Source organism: Aquarana catesbeiana, linkage group LG01 (assembly GCF_042186555.1).
Source record: "Aquarana catesbeiana isolate 2022-GZ linkage group LG01, ASM4218655v1, whole genome shotgun sequence".
Classification (NCBI taxonomy): domain Eukaryota; kingdom Metazoa; phylum Chordata; class Amphibia; order Anura; family Ranidae; genus Aquarana; species Aquarana catesbeiana.
This window is the reverse complement of record NC_133324.1, coordinates 580,407,738-580,429,109: the sequence shown is the minus strand read 5'-3', so window position 1 is coordinate 580,429,109 and position 21,372 is coordinate 580,407,738. Positions and strand designations below refer to the sequence as shown.

Genomic DNA, 21,372 nt, shown 5'->3' with positions numbered 1-21,372 from the left:
AATTTATTTTGGGTTGTTCTTTGGTGGTAGATTTTGGTAATAGCAAGAAATATACAGCTACGTTTTTAATTTTTTACTATTTTGTGCCAGCTTTCTTTTGATAATTAAAAGCGAAATATCCATTATAATTTACCAACAAATGAAAGCCCAATTTTATCCTGAAAAGATTAAGATCTAATTCACCTGAATATACTAAGTAGTTTATTATATGTACAGTACACTTTTAGTAAAACATGTCAAAGTTGCAAAACTGTGTTCAGGCATTAGGATTTGTTTTTTCAAAACCAAAAGGTATATACTGCGCTATCCCATAAAGTGTTCAAAAAACAAAGGTCATGTGTCTAAACCCTAAATTATTATAGCTGCTGCAACCCTAAATGTGAGACAACCTCCATTCCGAAATACTATACCAAGAAGGGCTGCGCTGCTGTGATTAAGTGAATGTGGTCGTAAACCATTTATATGACCATAACATATACACCTATATATGATATAAAACTAATAATGGTATTTGGAAAAGGGATGATGATAGCTAGAACACACATTAGTAACCACAAATATGTGACATATAAGATTACTTCTTATGTATATATGCAATCAAACATCAGGTATGTTGAACAAGGTCCACACAAAAATGTTCCTTTGCTGGAAAAGTCTTTCACCAGTGGAGAATGAAAAAACATTAATAATATTGGTATAAAGTAAAACAACACTCTTCTGCTGATGTGAAGCATGCACTGTTGTCACCCTGAAGGATGTGATGATAGGGAAATTCCTCCACCAAACAAAACGATCTGCCCCTTACCAGATCTTTTGATCTCTTGTTTAAGGAGATCGCATGTGCAGGTGGCTGTGTCCCCCAGCCACTGGGTCTCTATCAATATTATGGCTCCAAGGGTCACCTCTCAGGGGGTCCGCTAGATGGTAGACTGGCACTCAGATCCCTTTCAGGAGCCGCTGTAAAGATGTTTGTGCGAAGTGGGGGCGGAGTCTAACACCACGCTCTCTCACTCATCGCGTCCCTGGTTGCTAGGAGACCAGACAGTTCCATTCACTGTCTATGGCTGGCATCGGCGCCGGTGGGTGGGAGAGAGAGCGCAGCCACAGACAGGGCAGTGTGACCCGGGCGGCTGCTGCAGGACATTGGCCACTCCAGTGGCTGGGGGACACAGCCACCTGCACATGCGATCTCCTTAAACAAGAGATCAAAAGATCTGGTAAGGGGCAGATCGTTTTGTTTGGTGGAGGAATTTCCCTATCATGTGTTGTTTTACTTTATACCAATATTAATAATGTTTTTTCATTCTCCACTGGTGAAAGACTTTTCCAGCAAAGGAACATTTTTGTGTGGACCTTGTTCAACATACCTGATGTTTGATTGCATATATACATAAGAAGTAATCTTATATGTCACATATTTGTGGTTACTAATGTGTGTTCTAGCTATCATCATCCCTTTTCCAAATACCATTAATAGTTTTATATCATATATAGGTGTATATGTTATGGTCATATAAATGGTTTACGACCACATTCACTTAATCACAGCAGCGCAGCCCTTCTTGGTATAGTATTAGGATTTGTTTTACCTTCATCATGAAGGGGTTGGACTTGGTGCCCTGAACTTAGTTTAGATTTTCTGACATTTTAGGATAGCTGTTGTCCGCACAGTTTGTCATATACATGGGAAAGAAAGTTTGTTACAATTCATAATCAATTACTTCTTCTTCTCCTCCTTTTTTTTTTTTTTTTTCTTTCTACTGGCAGGATTTGACACATGATGTCATCCAGAACATTATAGCAGGGATGACCATCAAAGATTTCACACCTTCCAACAAGGTATGTATGTTAATTTTTCCCTGTAAGACCAAATCAGAAAAAAGGTGGACCGAGCTAATCTAATTTGTAAAACCATTTTCTTTCTATTGCGGTTATGCTGCTGCCTACCGGAAAATTGGACATTGGCAAATTAAGAAAAAAAAAAACTCTAAGCCAGCCCAAGATAACTCCTCCTACTACCAACATGTCTTAGTTTTTTTTTTTTCTAGTGTCCTAGGAAGATGGATGTCTCTTCTTCAGCTATGTAAAGATAACCTAACCTATTTTTATTAGCACCAATTCTTATAGTTCTTATTCTTCAAAATGTTTTCCTTAGGCCCTTTTCACACTTGTGCAACTTGTCCTGCGAATTGGGACTGCACCATTCATATCTGTGCGACTTCAAGGTAGTGCCGGAATACTTTGGTCCGACTTAGATGCGAGATTACACAGGTATTACTTCAAATCGCATCAAAGTCACAGCAAAGTGGTGTGACTGTCAGGTCGCACAAGTGTGACAGGTGCCTTAATCAAGACCCTTCTCTACATTGCTGTTTGAGCTTATCTTTTTGATTGTAGCCATCCTATGCAGCAGTTCTCAAGCTGTCTTTTTAAAGTGTCCTGGCCAGACCTTGTTGGACTGCACAGTGTGGGGATAACTTGGAAGTGATCTTTGGGCATTGGGTTCCACATAAGGAGCTTTGCAGGTTCAGAGCTGCTGGCAATGCTTGCACTGTTTTTGATGACTCACTCCATGAGTAGGCCAATCAGGGTGGGCATCGGGAGTCATCTCCTTTTTACATTGGTCACTTGGCACCCTTAAATTTCCCACTTCCTGCTGATTTTCTGTGTGGAGGGTATTAATGTTGTGGAATGGAGCGCCGACATCCTCCACTAGGTAGAGTGTTGAATGCGGGTGCCAAGTGGAAAGACTGTCTTCGGTCACCTCTGGCCATCCGACTCTTATGTTACCAGTTGTTTGTGGTTCGTGAATACCTAGGGCTCAGGGTGCCAGGCAAGGCCTTATCACCATGCAGGTGCAACATGGCTGATTCTAGACAAAAGGGGGCAGTCCCACTGTAACAGGTGTCCCAGTTCACACTCTAAGAACCACTCTGGGACTGCTTGCAGCATGCCTACTGATGGTGCCAATGTCTGCAGTCTTTTCCATCAGTCCTCTTTAGCGTCGGTCAGGTGAGGCCTGTTCCTCTGCCTTTTTGGCTATGTTTTCACTTCAGTCATTTAAGATTGTGGCCCAAATTACCTAGTCATTTACCAATTCTGACCATGGAGGCCACAAACACATGCTTCCATTCCTACTTACATTGCGTTTGTATCTGTATCTGATTGCCATCACCTTCTTCCCTAGGGAGACTTTCTGGCTTCTGTGGACATCAGACGTGTACGTGCTTTACCCCATCTTCCCAGTGCATCAACATTTCTAACACTTTTCTGTAGTGCCCCTGCACTACCAGCTTGTGGCTCCACCTTTTGGCCTATAATCTGCACATCAGGTGTTGAGTTCACAAGTAGTGGCCCCAGTACTAGCCCTGCTGAACACTCATTGCATCCCCATTGTCGGGTACTTAGATGATTTCCTGTTGAGTGTACAGTTCCTCGGTCTCTGGTGGACAACTTGGCTCTGACGGTCCAGACATTATAGCAGTTCAGGTGGATCCTGAACATTCAGAAATCAGCCCTGGCTCATCCTTTGTAGTATCTGGACACAGACCCTGGCCTGAGCTATGTCCAATGACTTTCTCCCACAGGAGAAACGTTAGTCTCATCGATCCCAGATTCAAGGTCTCCAGTCACGTGACTCAAGGATCTTCTAACTCCCCGCCTTTTATATGAGAGCCCTTGGGCCTGAGAGTTAGGAGGAATTTTTTATTTTTTTTTTTCCCCTGATTTGAATGAGGTAAACTGAACAAACAAAAGAAAAACCTTCATCAAATGATTGCAAGGACTCCTTTTAAATCACCTTTTGGCTTAACTAAAACAGCATTATTTTGAAATGGTACTCTTAATAACACACACACAGTCTTTGATTTTGAAAACATGTTTACAGTTCGAATTCGACTGGGATTCGATGTAAAATTCAGTTCAAATTTCGGGAATTCAGACAAATTTTGTTTCGTTATTCGGAAAGTTCGGTAAACTTTGTTTATACCGTGTAATTCAGATAAATCCGAATCTCCGAACAATCAAAAATTCAGAATAGTGATATAAAAAGGAAACTGCGCTGGCCCAAAAATAAAAATGTGTAAACAATATAACGGTTAGCAGCTAACACACAGACAAACCAAGTCACAACAGATATATATAAAATAAGTGCAGCGCTAAACCATAACCGAAAAACATGTAAATACCAAACAATAACACAAGTGAACTGTGCGTAGTGTAATAACTGGCAATAAGGTGGATCAGCACATATAATATAGTAACTAATAATGAAGTGAATCAACACAGAAACCACTGAAGTAAGTATAAATGTCTATAATATCATATGCTAAACTCTGTAACCAGAGTCCATGAATAAAGATGAAAGCAGTCTTCTCAGACAGTGGGAGTGCTTAAACACGGGATGTTGGCTTGAAACTGAACTGCACGGCAACCACAGGTAATGCGTCATAAACATCTAAGGTTGGACACTCTTACCGGATGTTGTGGGGCATATCTGCCATATAGCAGTACGTCTGTCAGAGCCTGTGGAGGTAGCCTCCCGTGAAATCCAACAAGTTATCCCTTCGGTCCGGGACAAACCCTGCCTATCCGAGATCGGGACCGAAGGGATAACTTGTTGGATTTCACGGGAGGCTACCTCCACAGGCTACAACTACCTCAGGCTTACAATGTGTGCTGTTATACACATAACGGTTATCTCCTTCTTTTTTTTTTTTTTTTTTTTTTTTTTTTTTACATAGCTGTAAAATATTCAAAAATATCTTGATGTGCAGTAACAGAACAGCCAATTTAGGCCTCATGTACACTGCAATTGATAAATGGACATTTAGGAGCAGTTGGACGTTTTTGTTTTGTTTTTTTTTTGTTTTTTTTGTTTTTTTTTTCAGCAGCCCCTGAACTCTCCTCTGTTATCTTATCTGTCCATGTACACTGATTAGTTTACAGTAGTTTAAGAGGCAGTTGTGTTTAGTGGCAAAAAATTGCGTTCAGGACGGAAATGTACTGCCATTTCAAACGCCAAATTCTTGTAACTGCTTGTAAACTCATGTAAAAGCTGTAACCTGAGTTTAAGCAAGTTTTCGTTTTTATAAGCATTCTTAAAGAGGAACATGTGAGATATTGGAAAAACACAATTTTCACCACATGCTGTTGCCTGTAAGGGGGGGAGAGTCAGATGGGGGGGGGGGGGGGGAGGCAGGCAGGGAGGGGGAGAGGGGCAGGGAGGGAGAGAGAAAAAGAGGCAGGCTGAGAGGGCGAGAGAGGGGGGGTTAGGGAGGGGGGAGAGGGGGATTGGAGAGGGTTAGAGATAAAGAGAGAGGATTAGAGAGGGGGAGAAAGAGGGGGGATTAGATAGGGAGAGAGAGGGTATTAGAGAGGGAGAGAGAGGGGATTAGGGAGGGGGAGAGAGAGAGGGGGGATTGGAGAGGAGATTAGAGAGAGCGAGAGGATTGGAGAGGGGGAGAGAGAAAGAGAGGGGGGATTAGAGAGGGAGAGAGAGAGAGGATTAGAGAGGGAGAGGCAGGCAGAGAGAGAATACATAGTTAAAGCACACCGCTCTCTCTTCTCTCACAAAATGGCTGAAATAGTTAATAATTTACATGTTTTTCATGCATTGTGGACATTTGGGAGGGTCTCCTGAGGTTATGTTTAAAAAATGCTTCTAACCTCAACTGCTGATAACTGCTGTTAAATGGATGTTTTTCACTGTCATTTACCAGCCGTCAATTGCCAGCATTCAGAGGAGTTTTTCAACTGCCCATGTACATGAGGCCTTATAATTCATGTGTACACAAAGTATGCATTAACTTTGTTGCAGTCTCAAAAATTGCCTTGGGCTGTTCATTTTTCAATTTTATCAAAGTGTTAACATTGCACTTAGAATAGAAGTCCTTTTTTTATTTATTTATTTTTTTTGTTCTTAGGTTGTTGAAACAGATGAAACTGCAAAAAAGCCTGATCAGATCCAAATAAGTAGTGAAGATGAGAGGATTGCAGTTCTACAACTTGAAAGGGTCCTTGCAGAAGACCGGGCATCAAAAGGTAATTTCTACTTTTGAATCTTTGTGTGGAAGAAAAGGAATGTTTAGGCACTAGAGATGACTAAGGTGTGCCCCCTTCTTGCCACTGGAAGGCATGCTGCACAACTAAAGGCTAAACTTCGTAGACTTGTTTCCCTCTTGGCTTAGATACACCCATGTTCCATCATAGCAAATGTATACTTTCAGTATTGAGAACTGAATATATGTTAAGGAGCATAATAACTCAATCCCTGCTAGTAAAACACAACTCTATTATATGTGTCCATTTATAAACCATTTTTTTTACTTTGCACGCTTGGTTGGCCTTTATCTAATAGCTGGATATCTCTACAAACATTATGTTTTGCATGCATACTAACAAAAACGAACATGTGTTGTGATAATCCAAAGTGCTTTATCAGTATGCACTGCCAGCTGCAATTGCTGCAATTTTCAGAAACGCTAGACAACAGAGATAAATGGCGCAAGAACACACATCAAACATGAATAATAGAAAATAATATACGTGAACATAAAAACAAATCCAGGATAAAAGGGGCGGTGTGACTAAATCTCCTGAATATGCAAAATCAAAACTGTAAAGGTATATATATATATATATATATATATATATATATATATATATATATATATATATATATATAAACTCAGCCAAACGTCCAGAGAGAGACAAAAATAATAGTCAATGAAAAAATATAAAATCAATGAAAAAATTAGTTCAAAGGAATCTGATACTGTGCACCAGCAGCAGCTTACTTGAGAGTGGAAGCAAACAGCTCTGAAAGATAATGTAAAAGAAGGCAAGAAGCGCCAATCTAAGTGCAGTATCATAAAGACTTTAATTTAAAATATATAAAAACAGCCAAATGGCTACTTACAAGGACAGGATAAATACAGGCAAGGATAAATACATCCCTGGACCCATTATATGTCCTTGCCTGTATTTATCCTGTCCTTGTGAGTAGCCATTTGGCTGTTGTTTTTATATATTTTAAATTAAAGTCTTTATGATACTGCACTTAGATTGGCGCTTCTTGCCTTCTTTTACATTTTCAGAAACGCCCTCTCTGTTTTTTTGGGTTTGCCGTGGAAATGTTGATGGAATGAGTTTCATATTTCATATATGATGTAATTGACGCTGCTTCCAGGAGCAGGACAGACTGTGAAACTGCAAATGGCACTTGGTGTGTTGGAAATTCACAATAATGAGGTTTTCTTCTTCTGCTTTTTGGTCTGCATAAACCCGTCAGGATTTTAACGTGCAGCTATAGATGAGTTCAAATCATGTTCAGTTATGATTAAATATCACAAAAAACTGCAAAGACACCTTTGCTGCACAAATTTACAATCGATATTGAGATGGTCTTAAAGTGGTTCTAATGCCTAATCATGTTTTACCTTTTAATGCATTCCTTGCATTAAGGTAAAAAATGTTTAGGCATCATTTGTGCTAACCCCTCCCCCCCCCCCCCCTTTTTTTTTTTGCCTGAGCCGCCCTCGTTCGATTCAGTGCTGTGCATGTCTGCAGCTTTTCTTACTTACGGGTCTCACTGGCTTTGCTGGTGGAGCACGGGGAGCCGTTGCTGTCAATCAAAGCCAGTCATGAGGGAGCAGGGTCTGGATCTGTTTCAATGGATGCAGCAGGCGGGCTCGGGAACAAGCATGCACAAGTGGCTTCCCATGGGGCACTGGACATGGAGGAGGAGGCAGGAATGCTGGCGGAGGACCCCAGAAGAGAAGATTCAAGGTCGCTCTGTGCAATTCCTATGCACAGAGCAGGTAAGTATAAACATGTTTTGTTTGAAAAAAAATTCCTTTATAATCACTTTTTGATTGCTTTTCATGTGCAACACTAGCCATAACAAGTAATCATACATAGGTTCTTTTATAAGTTTAAGTATTCTTATTTCTACCAAATGATAATGACTCTTGACATATGCAACCCAGTGGTTATTGATTTATGGACTTTAGGGGGCCTCATATGTGCCCCTTGACATCTCCAAAGGGCTGCACATAATGTTCAATATATGTAATGCTTGAGGGCTGTCCAGACTGCAGACCCAATATAGGAAATGATAGTCCGAGACTGCGGACATGCTACATTTGTGGTTCGAGACAGTTCAAAATTGGAGATGTTTTACATAAAGCTAGTAGACATAGCTGCTATTACTCCTAATCAACGTTTTCAGTACAGACTGCTGAGGTCCAAGGGCCGCACATCACATGCCAAAGGGCCGCAGGTTGGGCACTAGGGATGTAATGACATATAATCACACACATAGGTTGGACTTGTGTCTTTTTTCGACCTCACCTACTATGTACATTAACTATGTAACCCCCTTATTTTTCCTAATTAAACCTAATAACACTTCTCTCCAATAGGACACAGACCATAACACTATTTACCAAAGAAACATTTGAAAATACCTTTGTCACTTTTTGTACCAGATGTCTATATATATTTAAAACAGGCCTTGCACTGCATGCAAGGTCTGCTTATTTAGTAATGGCCCCTTACCCCTTTGCTAAAATGCTGCACAAACTGAAAAAATCTGGGTGAAAAAGATTAGTTAATATACTTACTTTTTTAAAGGCCAATAGCCAAAATGTAAAAGTTGCTCTGGAGTATACCTGTTAAAGTCCACATAAGACCATATAATTTTACTTCACAAAATGTAGTATTATTCATAATAATTATATAATAATAATAATCACCACCAGTGATTTGTTGGAAACTGGTGGTTTCTTTTTAGTCCTTACTATGACATAGTATAGGCTTGCTTGTTCCTAGCAAAAATGTGTTGTTGACTTTTGTTGAGCATAAGTGCAGCAATTATTGAACTCTACTGATAGAGGGTGTTGTTAATTGGTTGTTCTGTTTACTTCTCAATTGTTTTGTTTTTTTCTCTGCTAGATGACCTCCATATGAAGCTGATATCATTTGAGAAAGATGACGACAGCAATGAACATATCAACTTCATCACAGCAGCTTCCAACCTGAGAGCCAAAATGTATAATATTGAGCCAGCTGACCGACTGAAGACCAAGCGTATTGCCGGAAAGATAATCCCCGCTATTGCTACAGCCACAGCTGCTGTCTCTGGCCTGGTAAGTGGTAATATGCTTGTAACCCAACATGAAAGACTATTGGAACTTTTACGGGTTCTATAAAAGCAAAGAAAAAAAACTGTACGTCCCAATAGCCACCATACAGACAGTAGGTGGGAAGTTTGAGGTGTTGGTGCAGGCCGACTCAAGAATGATCTTTTTAATTGTACATCACAGAACACGGGGCTTCTTCATGTTCAGGACTACTTGGGTTATGCTGTCGCTCTTCAGATGAATGGATTGGCAAAAAAAGGCAGTTTTCCAGGCATAATCCCTCCTAGCTCATCAAGACTCAATTTTAGCTAATGTTCTTGATGGATGCATCTATGAAGTTTCCTTTACAGGGTACTTTTGCCCGCAGTCTTCTGTTGCCTATTCTATACACTTTTGCTTGGGGAAGGGAAGGGCCTGATCTGTATTGTTCCCTACAGCTCTGGGGCCCAGAGTGAGAAGTACCCAGATATCACTATGGAAGATCTTGGGCAACAGGGATGACCTGTAAGGTTGCCATTTGGTGCTGGACTCTGCAGGCAGTGATTAACAGGGCATTTTGTATCCAGACCTTATTAGCAGGGTGTTGTACAGGTCCAGGGATGTGATTTCTTGCAGGGAAGTTGTGTCCCTAAATGCTTTTGGGACATGCCCACCATGATAGATGATGTTTGACCTTTATATGGCCCTGCAGCCAGAGTTGCAGTGTCCCTACCAGTGATGTAACTGTGGTGATCCCCAGAGTGCTCCCAGTGTGCAGGCTGGTGCTTAGTATACTGTTTGTTGGATGGGTGTACTGTGTGGATGATGGAGCTCTATACTGCTGTAGTGGTGTTTGGGAAAGGTGGGATCATGCACATGCAGCTGTCTGACATAAGGCCACACGTGTGGGTGTCCTCTTGAGTCTGGTCTGTTGGGACACGCGTATACTGATCGTGTCTTAAAAGAGCCTCTTCTCCTGCAGCAGTCACATGTTAAATTTACCATACAGGTACATCGGCTGATAAGAGTCCACAAGTACTGTTGGAGCACCAAAATGCAGGGGTTTTTGCGCCACCATCGGGTGTCTTGGTTCTTGCCAGATGCTCCTCTCAGCTGGAAGACCACTCCCATGTTGTACAGATCTAGTACGTCAGCAAGCCATGGCACTGTGCAGACAGATAGGTAGGGGAAAGGATAATGGGGTGGGCTCCCAAACCCTTCTGGTAGGTAGGACCCCCTGCATAGTCTGCCCTGCAACCATAAGGGTCTATTTAGTTCTGAATCCCTGACCTTATCTGGTATTTCCACTGCTTGAGGGGCACTTTCATCCAATTTCTTTGTATCTAGAAAGGGGCCATTTCTGGTGCATGTAAATAGCTGTCAGGGGTTCTCAATCGGTTAAAACTCTTAGAATAATGCAAGCATGGGTACTCACCTCACAACCCCCCCCCCCCCCCCCCCCCTTTTGCAGGAGGATGAGGTGTTGGAGGAACATCTTTTGAACAAGTATGGGGGGAAAGTGGAAGCCATAAAGGCCAGTGAGGATTGGGGAACCTCACTGGGGATGTCTCAGTCGCAAAAAGACCATGGTGGGCTTTCTGGCCTATGTGGTATACACAAATTCGAAGTTGCTGCTTCCAGAGTCTTCTTTTTCCCAACAGTCACTAGGTTTGGGTTCTGGCGACTGCCTAAGAACCCCAAATCTTTTCCTGTCCATCCTCATTTGCAGGAATTGATGTATGATTGGGCTCAACCAAAGATGGTGTTCTTTCCACCCGAACCGATTTGCTTAGCATAACCCTATGGAGGATGAATTCTACAAAAAGGGGGTTCTTCACCTGCTGACCCAGCCAGCCATTTCCTACTAATGGTCCTGGTCTTCCAAGACACTACAGATAAGGGGTTTGAGGCCCTCTTTTTAAGGCATCCTTTTTTTCTGGTTGGGGCAACACTGCAGCCGGCATTAACTTCAGTTGACGTTGACCAAGCCCTTAAAATTTGAGCAAAGCATATGCTTCGTTCCAGAGAAGGGGACCCAGGGAAAGCTGCCATATGGCAGTACCTGGGGGTTTTCCTGTTGTTTTGCGTTTCTCAGATTGTCATGCAGAACTCCATCTGTCCAGATTAGGCACCATGTCTGTCCATGAAGAGGATCCTGTGCCTCATGTGCTAGTCAGCAGAACTTTGCTTAAATGCCTTCATTCAGAAGGTGACTGTGGGTATAGGCATACTATCTCCTAGAAGAAGGCAAAAATAGGTAAAAAAAAAACGCGCCAAGAAGCACCCCCTTCATAAGGAGCAGGCCAATACCTTCAAACAGAGGCTTACCACGCAGTTTCTTAAGAAGAACTGGACCACTGGGTCTGGAAACCAGTCCTCTTCCCAGAGAGACGAATGGTTCTGGGATTGTTGAGATCATAGGGTATTCTCATAGTGGGGTACCTGGATGACCTACTTCTCACCCTCATACCTTGGCATCAAATGTTCGTCAAACAGTGTAAGTCCTGGAAAAATTCTGTTGGGTACAGAACCTTCAGAAGTCGGCCTTGGTTCTGAAACAGCTTCTGCAGTATTTGAGCTTAGTCCTGGCCCTACTCTCTTTTGCAGGTTCATTTGCCCAGTTTCACTCCATGGCATTACAACTAAATATCCGATAAGTGTGGGAGAAAGATCAACAGTCCTTTTATTTACCCATTCAAATGACTCCCAAGACCAGATCACTGCTGGAATGCCTATGCTGGATGCTAAAAAAAATCTTTCCTTTCGATGACTTTGAAGGATGTAACTTGCTAGGCTGGGGAGACGTTCTGGAGAACTGCTTGGTTCAGGGAGCATGGTTGTCAAAAGAGGTTGCCGATCAATATTCTGGAACTTTGAGCAATTCATCTGCCTCTTCAGCATTGGTCTGGCTGTCTTCAGGGTCTTCTTATTAGGATGCAGTCAGACAATGTCACAACCGTGGCATACGTCAAACATCAAGCAGGGACAAGAAGATGTGCTGCTCAAGAGAACGTTGACCTGATCTTGACCTAGGCAGAGCTTTGTTACAGCTCTCTCTCGCATACACATTCCCAGTGTCAGGCAGCCTTTCTCAGCCATCAACTGCCAAATCCAAGCAAGTGGGCACTTTACTCAGAGGTTTTCCCAGTGATTTGTGCGTGGTGGGGGACATGGGATATTTTTTAAGGTGTCCAGATTCAGCAACAAGCTGATTAGGTTTGCGCCAAACAGACGTGTATCAAGAAATCAGTTGGCTGTGCGCAAGATCAAAAGCAGGTCTTAGAGATCGAGGAAAATCAAAATGCAGCGCGCTTCGCGGAGGCGAAATGTGGGCATGATTTAAATTGTGCTAAACATTGGGTGTGGCTTAAAGGAATTGTGGTTAGTCTGAAATGAATTTCATAGTGCAGAATGTGGTAAGGTTGTATAGGGAATGTGTGGAGTGTACGGTGGTGGGTAATATGTGCAGGACAGGGCGGGGCATGTATAGCAGTGGGTGGCATGTGCAGGGAGAGGAGTGCAGAGTGTATAGCGGTTGAGCAGTATGTGCAGGCAGAGGGATACGGAATGTATGGCGGTGGGTAGTTTGTGCAGGGAGAGGAGTGTCCCAGTCCTGACGCTCTAAGGCAGCTGCCTAAACAGCCTTATGCTGCCACTGGCCCTGTACATATATGTATGTGTCTATGTATTGGCGTGTGTGTGTTTGTATGTGTGTTTGTGTGATCCCCAAAAGGTGTGATGTGTCTTGGTGTGTGTGTGTGTGGGCACATGGAAAAGTGTGTATGTGGCTGAGTGATGGACAGAGCGGTCGTGTGTCCCTGTGCAGATCATAATGCGGGCAGACAGACAGATACTCCTCATTAATGGACTCGCGGGATCCCCGCACTTCTTGTGCAGACAGATCCTCTCCCATCCCTGCACTCCTCACAGATGTCACCACCTGCACCCTGAGGCTGAGCAGCCTCTACACTGCTGAGGTGAAAACATAAGACGAGTTTGGGTGCGGGGCTGCCCCTGTCAGTCAACCCGGCAGCCCCCGGCTCATTGGTCTCTGGACTAACCAGAGGGCAGAGGGACAGGTGGGGGTCAGCGTCACAGGAGGTGGACAGAGGGACAGGTGGGGGACAGCTTCACAGGAGGGGGTAGTGTTCAAGAACATAGGAGAACCTCTCCAGCATCAGGTCATCAGGCAGAGATGGGTGGTGGGGCTCGTGCAGTACCAGTTAGGGGGTTGAGCGTGGGGGGTAAAGAGGTGCTCATAAGCTGGGGGGTACGAGGGCACCACAGGGATGTGGTGGTCAGGAGGCAGAGGGTTTGGAGCAGGTGTCCAGCTGCTCCACTCCTTCTGCCGATCTTCTCCCAGCCCGACTGAGATGTGACATGCCAGAGAGAGCTGAGCCACAAGAGCCATCCTGCCACTTCAAAGAATGTCCTGTGCCCCCTGCTCACCTCCCTCCTCCCTGCTGCCTCCTATCTGACCCCCACTCCGTCCAGGCGGCAGGGCACTCTGCATGGTTCACCAGCCATCCACCTACGGGCTGGGGTCCCCGCTGTTTAAATGAGGAGCGTTTCTCATTAGTGAGGGAGCGCCCCGCTCCTACCTTCTCTCTGGGACCAGCCTCCCCCCCTGCTCGCTGTGCCATTGGTTGGGTGTGCATGGGATCCCGCTACACAGGTGAAGGTGCATGTTTACTGCTCCCCCATCTTGGCATCCATGGGTGTAGTGTGTGTCAGAGCACAGTGCCCCCACCCCCCTTGGGGCCCATGTGAAATGAACACGTTGCAGCCATGGATGATACGCCACTGGTCCCAGCCCAGGGATCCTCAAACTTGTGGTGGATGCCCCGATACCTCTATGGTGTCAGTTCTCCCTGATCTATGTCTTTCCTCTGCTGCAGCTTCTTCCTCACTTGTTATGCAGGATAAAGGTGGAGGGCATTCTGGTGATTTTGATCACACCAACTTGGCCAAGGTGAATGTGGTATGCAGACATCGTAAATCTCGTGGCAGACAAGCCATGGGCTCTTCCAGATCAGCCAGACCTGTGGTCCAATCCTCCATCCTGATTTACGATTGCTAGCTTTGACAGCTTGGAAGTTGAAGCCCACGCCCTGAGGTACAGGGATATTTGACTAAAGCGACATGTGGTTAAGCTGCAGCTGACCTTATGTTAGTGTTTGTTGTAATTGTAACATCTTATTTTAAAATCTGTACTGATCTATTGTTCTTTGTTAAATTAATTAATTCACAAGAAAGTATTATTACTCAGGAAATGCAAATCATCAATTCTTACTCAGCCTACTTATTTAACTTCCATCCTAGGTTGCCCTGGAGTTGATTAAATTGGTTGGCGGACATCCATTTGAAGCTTACAAGAACTGTTTCTTTAACCTTGCAATTCCAATCATTGTGTTCACAGAGACAGCAGAAGTAAAAAGAACACATATCAGGTAATGTAATGACCGAATGTCATAAAGGCATATCCTTTGTTTTCCCTTCATTAGGCATTTTATATGAAGTCTCATTTATATTTCATTATCAGATCTTATAAGAGAAATTGAAGTAATTACATCAATTTCATTTGTGTAATTACTATTGTCATATTTTAATGTCCCCTCAAGGAAAAAAATCCACCCTGGCAGTGGACCCTACCGCACACTTCAAAGGATAATTGTTTATGTTTTGGGGGTTTCACAAGAGGCTCTATCACTTACCTGTATCTTCGCTCCTGCTGGCTCCAACACTCTCTCCCCACTGTCTGTCTGAAGCTTCAGCCTGTGGGCGGGAGCCTGAACATCATTGCGTACAATACAGGAACATTAACCCTGCATAGCATGCTGGGGAGACTGGAGTGCAACCAGTCGCAGCGTAAGCTGGCCATAGATGAGTCTGTTTTTTCTTCTTTCTTTTTTTTTTTTTTTTTTTTTTTTTCTAACTGTTTCAGTTGGTTGAACAAAAAAACTGACCCAATTTCCACCTCCACACATTTGAGGTGGATGGGGTTCTCCTCCCTCTGTGTCATTGTATTCTCACAGCGGGGAGGTATATACTTATTAGCACAGCAGGCTATAGATTGCAGTGCTAATAATGAGGACATTTTCCAGCAGGGTGGTTGTACGGATATCGATTTGTAGATGGACTTCTGTATAATCAGTCCTCATGCATAGATCAAAATTCGACTGGTCCCTGCAGAATTGGCCGAATTTGGATCCATCTATGGACCCCTTTAGAGAGCAGGCTGCTGGGGAAATGGTCACAGTGCCAGGGGGAGCTTACTGAAGCAAGGAGTAAGGTAAGCATTTACTCCTTAATCCTCTGCCCTAGACTAAATGAGCTGTTAACTTTTGCAGCATGGGGGGCCCCATTGCAATGGTGATATTTTCTTTTTTTCTTTTATTCCTATAAATTGAAAGATGGGGTGGAAGAAAGTTGTTATGTGTACTTCATGTATGCTAGGCATTTTTGTTTCTGTTTGTCTGCAGTGTAAAACAATTCCACTTCCTGAAGTCAATTGTAATGATCACTGTTGTGTTATGACAAAGTTTATTTGCTGTCTTAGCTCTAACACCCAGTAAGTAAACATGAGTATTTTTTTCTGGCTGCCTAGTATGTTTAGGGCCCATCCACACTAGGAACTGCATGTAAATCTCCCAGGAACGCTGTGCAATTTACATGAGGTTCTGTGCAGTGCGAACGCAGCTCCATTCATTTTCAGTGGGATGGAATCGCACCACACTAAAAGTTGTGTGTACACTACTCTTGGAAACACACTACAACCAGATTGCATAGTTTTGTACCATATGATTCGGTGCGGGCAAACGACCTGCATTTGGGGTGTCCTTAACTTTGCACTGACACCCGCTGCAGATCGCAAGGGCAGTGCAGTCTGAATGTGGTGCAGGAAACCAGAACAAAGCGCAGGTTTCCTGCACAGCGTTCTAGTGTAAAGGTTATTTAAAACTTAACATTAATTGCTACACCACAGTGATCCCCCAACCATGTAATCAAAGAATATGCTGCCCTGCCCACAAGACCATCATATACTTCAGATTAAAATATACTACACCAGGGTAGGACGAGGAAGTGGATTGTGTTGCACCAAAAGTAGTGTATGCAGTACTTTTTTCAGTGTACACCACTGCAGCTTGGTGGTGTGCACTGGCCATGTAAGGAGCAAGTCTTTTTACCTCATTTTGTGTTGGAACTGCACTGGGCAAACCTGTCCAGCACATTCCCAATGCACCTAGGTGTGAGCCAGCCTTGAGCTGGTAAAGCTATAGGAACTGTATAGTTGGCAAATAGCTATAGAATGTATATAGCTATAGTTAGAAAGCACATTAGAGATCTCACTAGCAACGAGCAACGGTCGGTTAAAGCTGCAGCGTGCTAGAGCTCCTAATAAGACCCCTTTGACACTGCCAGCGTTTTTCAGGCGCTACAGCGATAAAAATAGCGCCTGTATAGCGCCTGAAAAAAGCAACTCCATTCACTCCAGTGTGAAAGCCCGAGGGCTATTACACTGGAGCGGTGCGCTGGCAGGGCGTCACAAAAAGTCCTGCCAGCAGCTTCTTTGGAGCGGTGAAGGAGCAGTGAACTCACCGCTCCTCCACTGCAGCTCCCCATTGAAATCAATGGGGCAGCGCTGCAATACCGTTGGCAAAACGCTACTTCGGCGGCGTTTTGCAGGCGTATTTAACCCTTTTTCCCAAGGCGTCTTTCAGGACAGCACCTGAGAGATAGCGACTCCACCCACCGGAACAGGAAACACCTTCTTCCTCCAAACTTTAAAGGGAGGCGCCTCCCTACCATACCTCAGTTTTTGTGTTTCCTCCGGCCCGGAGGGAACATCTTTTGGAAGGGGAGTCAGGGTCTCTCAGGTGCTCCTGGGAGACGGGGCTTCTTTTCTGTTTTTCCTCCTTCAGGAGACCCGCTGATCTCCCGGCCTACCCAAGCCTTTGCAGCAGTAGCAATCGGGCTCCTCTTCCCCTCTGGTGCTCTGTGAGAGCCGTGGACCCGGTGATCCGAGCAGTCGTAGGAGCGGCGGTGCGCGTGCGCCGCCGCCATGTTTTTTGCCGGCAGGCACACCGGAAGTGACAAGGCGGGTCACTGGGTCAGCAGAAGCGTCATTTCCGGCGTGGATGCAAGAGGGGAGGAGGGAGGACAGGAACTGGCGCCTACTTCCGCTTCCGGTCCAGTGCAGATGCACTATGGGAGTCTGGAAGCGGCATATGAAGCCACAGGTGGAGAGCTGCACACCAGAGATGGAGGACTCAGCGTCTGCAGCGGTGGGGACAGGCACAGGCGCCAGTAAAGCTCAGGTAGGAGCAGCAGTTTAAGTCTGCCTTTCTTCCTTTTCCTGGGTTTGGTCTATTTTCTTTTTTCTCTACCCCCTAGTGGCAAGGGGCCTGTCTGGGCACTAGAGGCTGACTGGTTTCTTCTTATTGCACCTGTGGGTGATTCTTGTGTAGCTGAGACCGGGTCTCACTAAAAGGTCCCCTGGTTTTTTTCCCTTTTTTTGTTTTTTCTCTCACAGGCTAAAAGCTCTGACCCAGAAAAGAGATGTCCTTCTTGCAGGGCCAAAATGGGAGAAAATTGGAAAAAAGTCTTATGCAGTACATGCATCACTTCTTTAGTAAAGGAGGAATCGGCTTCGGTTTGTGATGACCTGGTTGCCTCTGTAAAGAAGGAACTATACGCCACGATTCAGACTTTTCTTGACTCTTTAGTCAGTCCAGCTGCTAGTCAGCCATCCACTTCTGAGGCTTCCCAGGGTTCTATTTCTATCCCCATGGTAGAAGCTTTACCTGAAGGCCCCTCTATCAGGGAAGAGCAGTCCCCTACTCCTTCCGTTAAGATTCGAAGGAGGAGGGCGAGGAAGCGGAGGTGGCTCCTTCCAAATTTAAGCTTTCCCTAGAGGAGGTAGACGGACTCCTTAAGGCTATCCATGTTACATTTGGCTTAAGTGAGGAAAAGGAGTTATCTCTTCATGACCGCATGTATGCAGGGTTAAATGAGCCTAAGGGGCAAATATTTCCGGTTCATTCGGTCATTTCTGACGCCATTACTAAAGAATGTCAGGATTCAGAGAAAAAGCCCTTTTTTTTTCCAGAGCCCACAAAAGGCGCTTCCCTTTTGAGGAAGACCCTTCTGCGGTGTGGAATAAGGTGCCCAGGCTGGATGTGGCCTTTTCACAGGTCTCAAGATCCACAGACCTGTCTTTTGAAGACATGGGGATTCTGAAGGATCCAATGGACAAACGCATGGATCTTTTGCTCAAGAGATCATGGCAATCAGTCATGAGCAATTTAAAACCAGCAATGGCCACAACTTGTGTAGCCAGGAATCTGGAATACTGGGTGAACCAACTTAGATCCCATATAGTGGCGGATTCCCCCAAGCAGGAGATCTTAGATTCCTTTCCTACCCTGATCTCTGCGGTGGCTTATATTCCAGATGCTTCGGCTGAAGCTATCAAGATGTCAGCTAGGTCCGCAGCTTTAGCAAATGCTGCAAGGAGGGCTTTATGGCTAAAAACCTGGCCAGGTGATACAGCTTCAAAGAGTAAACTTTGTGGTACTCCCTTTTCAGGTGACCTTCTTTTTGGCCCTGATCTAGATAATATCCTAGACAGAACTGCCGATAAGAAGTCCTTCCCGGTCAAAAAGAAAAAGCAGATTCCAAAACGTCTTTTTCGACCTCAAAAAGCTCAACAGCAACAGCAGGAAAGTAAGTTTCAGGGCAGGAGGAAAAATTGGTCCTCGCAAAAAGCGAAGGGCAAAGGCGGAATTCTCTTCCGTCCTCCTTCACAAGCCGAAAACTCACAATGACTCATCTCTGCGGGTCGGCGGAAGATTACGAGAGTTTCTTCCGCAGTGGTCAGGGATAACCTCAAATCAGTTTATTCTGCCCACTCTCTCGCAGGGTTATACTCCTGAGTTTTCCAGAAGCCCCCCAAGAAGGTTTCTGATATCAAATGCTCCTCGAGATCCAATAAGGGCCCTGGCCATGAAGTCCTCTCTGGAGGAACTGATGCAACAGGGTGTAGTAATCCCAGTGCCACCAGAAGAATGGCACGAGGGCTTCTATTCGCATGTCTTCCTGGTAAAAAAACCAACAGGAAGATTTCGATTAATTCTCAATTTAAAGCCACTAAACAGAGCCATCAGATACAGAAGGTTCAAGATGGACTCAATTTTCACCGCCAGAAATCTTCTGACTCCAGGTTGTTTCATGGCGTCAGTGGATCTAAAAGATGCATACCTGCATATTCCAATCTCATCCCAGTCCCAGAGGTTGTTCAGGTTGGCGGTAAGGATAGAAGGCAGAATTCAGCATCTGCAATTCAGAGCCCTACCTTTCGGGCTATCATCCGCACCCCGAATTTTCACCAAGGTAATGGCAGAGGCCCTAGCTCCGCTGCGTCTTCAGGGAATCGCAGTAATTCCTTACTTGGACGACCTGCTATTTTTCGCCCCCTCAAGAGAGGAATTGAGGAGCAATTTAAGCAGAGCATGCAGCCATCTGGAGTCTCTAGGTTGGATCCTAAATCTCCAAAAATCTTCCCTGGAACCATCTCAGGAGATTCGGTTTCTAGGGTATATAATAAATTCGGTAAGCCAAAAAGATCCAGGATACAGTGTCTTTCTTGCAGACCAACCAGCAGCTGACGGTAAGATTGGTCATGTCAGCTCTGGGTGTTCTGACTTCGTCAATGCCAGCTGTTCAGTGGGCAAGACTACACTTCAGACATCTGCAGGCCTTTCTTCTGAGATCTTGGGATCGCAGTTTGGAATCCCTAGAATCAGAGGTAAAAGTTCCAACCCAAGTGAAGAGGTCACTATGGTGGTGGAAAAGGCAGGATATCCTATCGGAGGGGTTAGTCTGGGCCTTTCCAATCGGAAAAAGGCTGACAACCGATGCCAGTTCCTGGGGTTGGGGAGCCCACCTAGAAAAGGGTTTCACTCAGGGAAACTGGTCTAGGAAAGAGGCAACAAAGTCCTCAAACTGGAGAGAGCTCAAGGCGATCGACTTGGCTCTGAAGTCATTTGCTCAGGGGCTCCAGGCCCAGCATGTTCAAATACTAACAGACAATGCCACGGCCATGGCTTATATAAACAAGCAGGGAGGTACAAGGTGCAAATCGCTGCAAGTATTAGCCATGAGCATTCTCCGATGGGCAGAAGGACACCTGCTGTCTCTATCAGCAGTCCATCTAAAGGGATCCCTGAACGGGGTGCCGAATTTCCTGAGCAGAAACCCCATTCAGGAAGCGGAATGGTCGCTGAACCCAGAGGTTTTCGCCATGATTGGGGAAAAGTGGGGGCTGCCAGAGGTGGACCTGTTCGCCTCAAAAGAGAATGCCTTAGTTCCGCAATTTTTTTCCCTAAACAATCACGATGGGTCACTAGGAACAGATGCCCTGGCGTATCCATGGAGATTCCATCTTTGCTACGCTTTCCCCCCATTCCAGTTAATTCCCTTAGTATTAAGAAAAATTCTAAAGGAAATGGTACCGGTTATCCTAATCACGCCCTTTTGGCCAAGAAGGGCCTGGTTTTCAACCGTTCTGAGAATGGCGGTCAGGCCTTATTGGCATCTGCCCCTCAGGCACGATTTACTATTTCAGGGTCCAGTAAATCACCCAGAGGTAGCCACTTTGGCTCTCACAGCCTGGTATCTGAAGAGCAGCTTTTAAGAAGCAAGGGTTTTTCCAACCGATTAATCTCAACACTATTATCAAGTAGGAAAAGGGTGACTAGGAATATCTATTCCAAGGTCTGGAAGGTTTATAATACATGGTGTAATTCATCTGCCCAAGACCCAGGGAGTCTTGTGACCATCCTGGAATTTTTACAAGTTGGTGCTGACAAGGGACTAGCAGTTAGTACCTTGAAGGTGCAGGTGGCTGCGCTATCAGTGTACCTAGAAAGATCTGTGGCCTCAGATCCATTGGTAACCAGATTTTTCAGATCCCTTATGAGATCCAGACCAACACCACTTAAGTTGTTTCCCAAATGGGATCTGTCGATAGTCCTTCAGTCTCTAACAAAGAGTCCCTTTGAACCCTTGGAAGAAGTGTTTCTGATTGCCATGGTCTCTGCACACAGGATCAGTGAGCTTAATGCTTTATCAATTAAGGAACCCTATTTGTCTATCTTCCCAGACAGGGTTATACTTAGAACAGATCAGAAATTCTTACCAAAGGTAGCTTCAGTGCAGAATCGTGTTCAGGACATTGTGCTTCCGACCT

At 44.7% G+C, this 21,372-nt stretch overlaps 1 protein-coding gene across 2 annotated transcripts in view; it reads left to right on the top strand.

The window, feature by feature from the left end:
* Window positions 1-21,372, top strand: part of UBA6 (ubiquitin like modifier activating enzyme 6) — a 133,933-nt gene that overhangs the window by 98,696 nt on the left and 13,865 nt on the right. For both annotated transcript variants that reach the window (XM_073597820.1, XM_073597813.1), the window contains exons 27-30: window positions 1,768-1,839; window positions 5,925-6,042; window positions 8,956-9,149; window positions 14,445-14,572. In XM_073597820.1, the coding sequence (XP_073453921.1) occupies window positions 1,768-1,839; window positions 5,925-6,042; window positions 8,956-9,149; window positions 14,445-14,572 (512 nt within the window). The remainder of the gene's footprint in view (window positions 1-1,767; window positions 1,840-5,924; window positions 6,043-8,955; window positions 9,150-14,444; window positions 14,573-21,372) is intronic.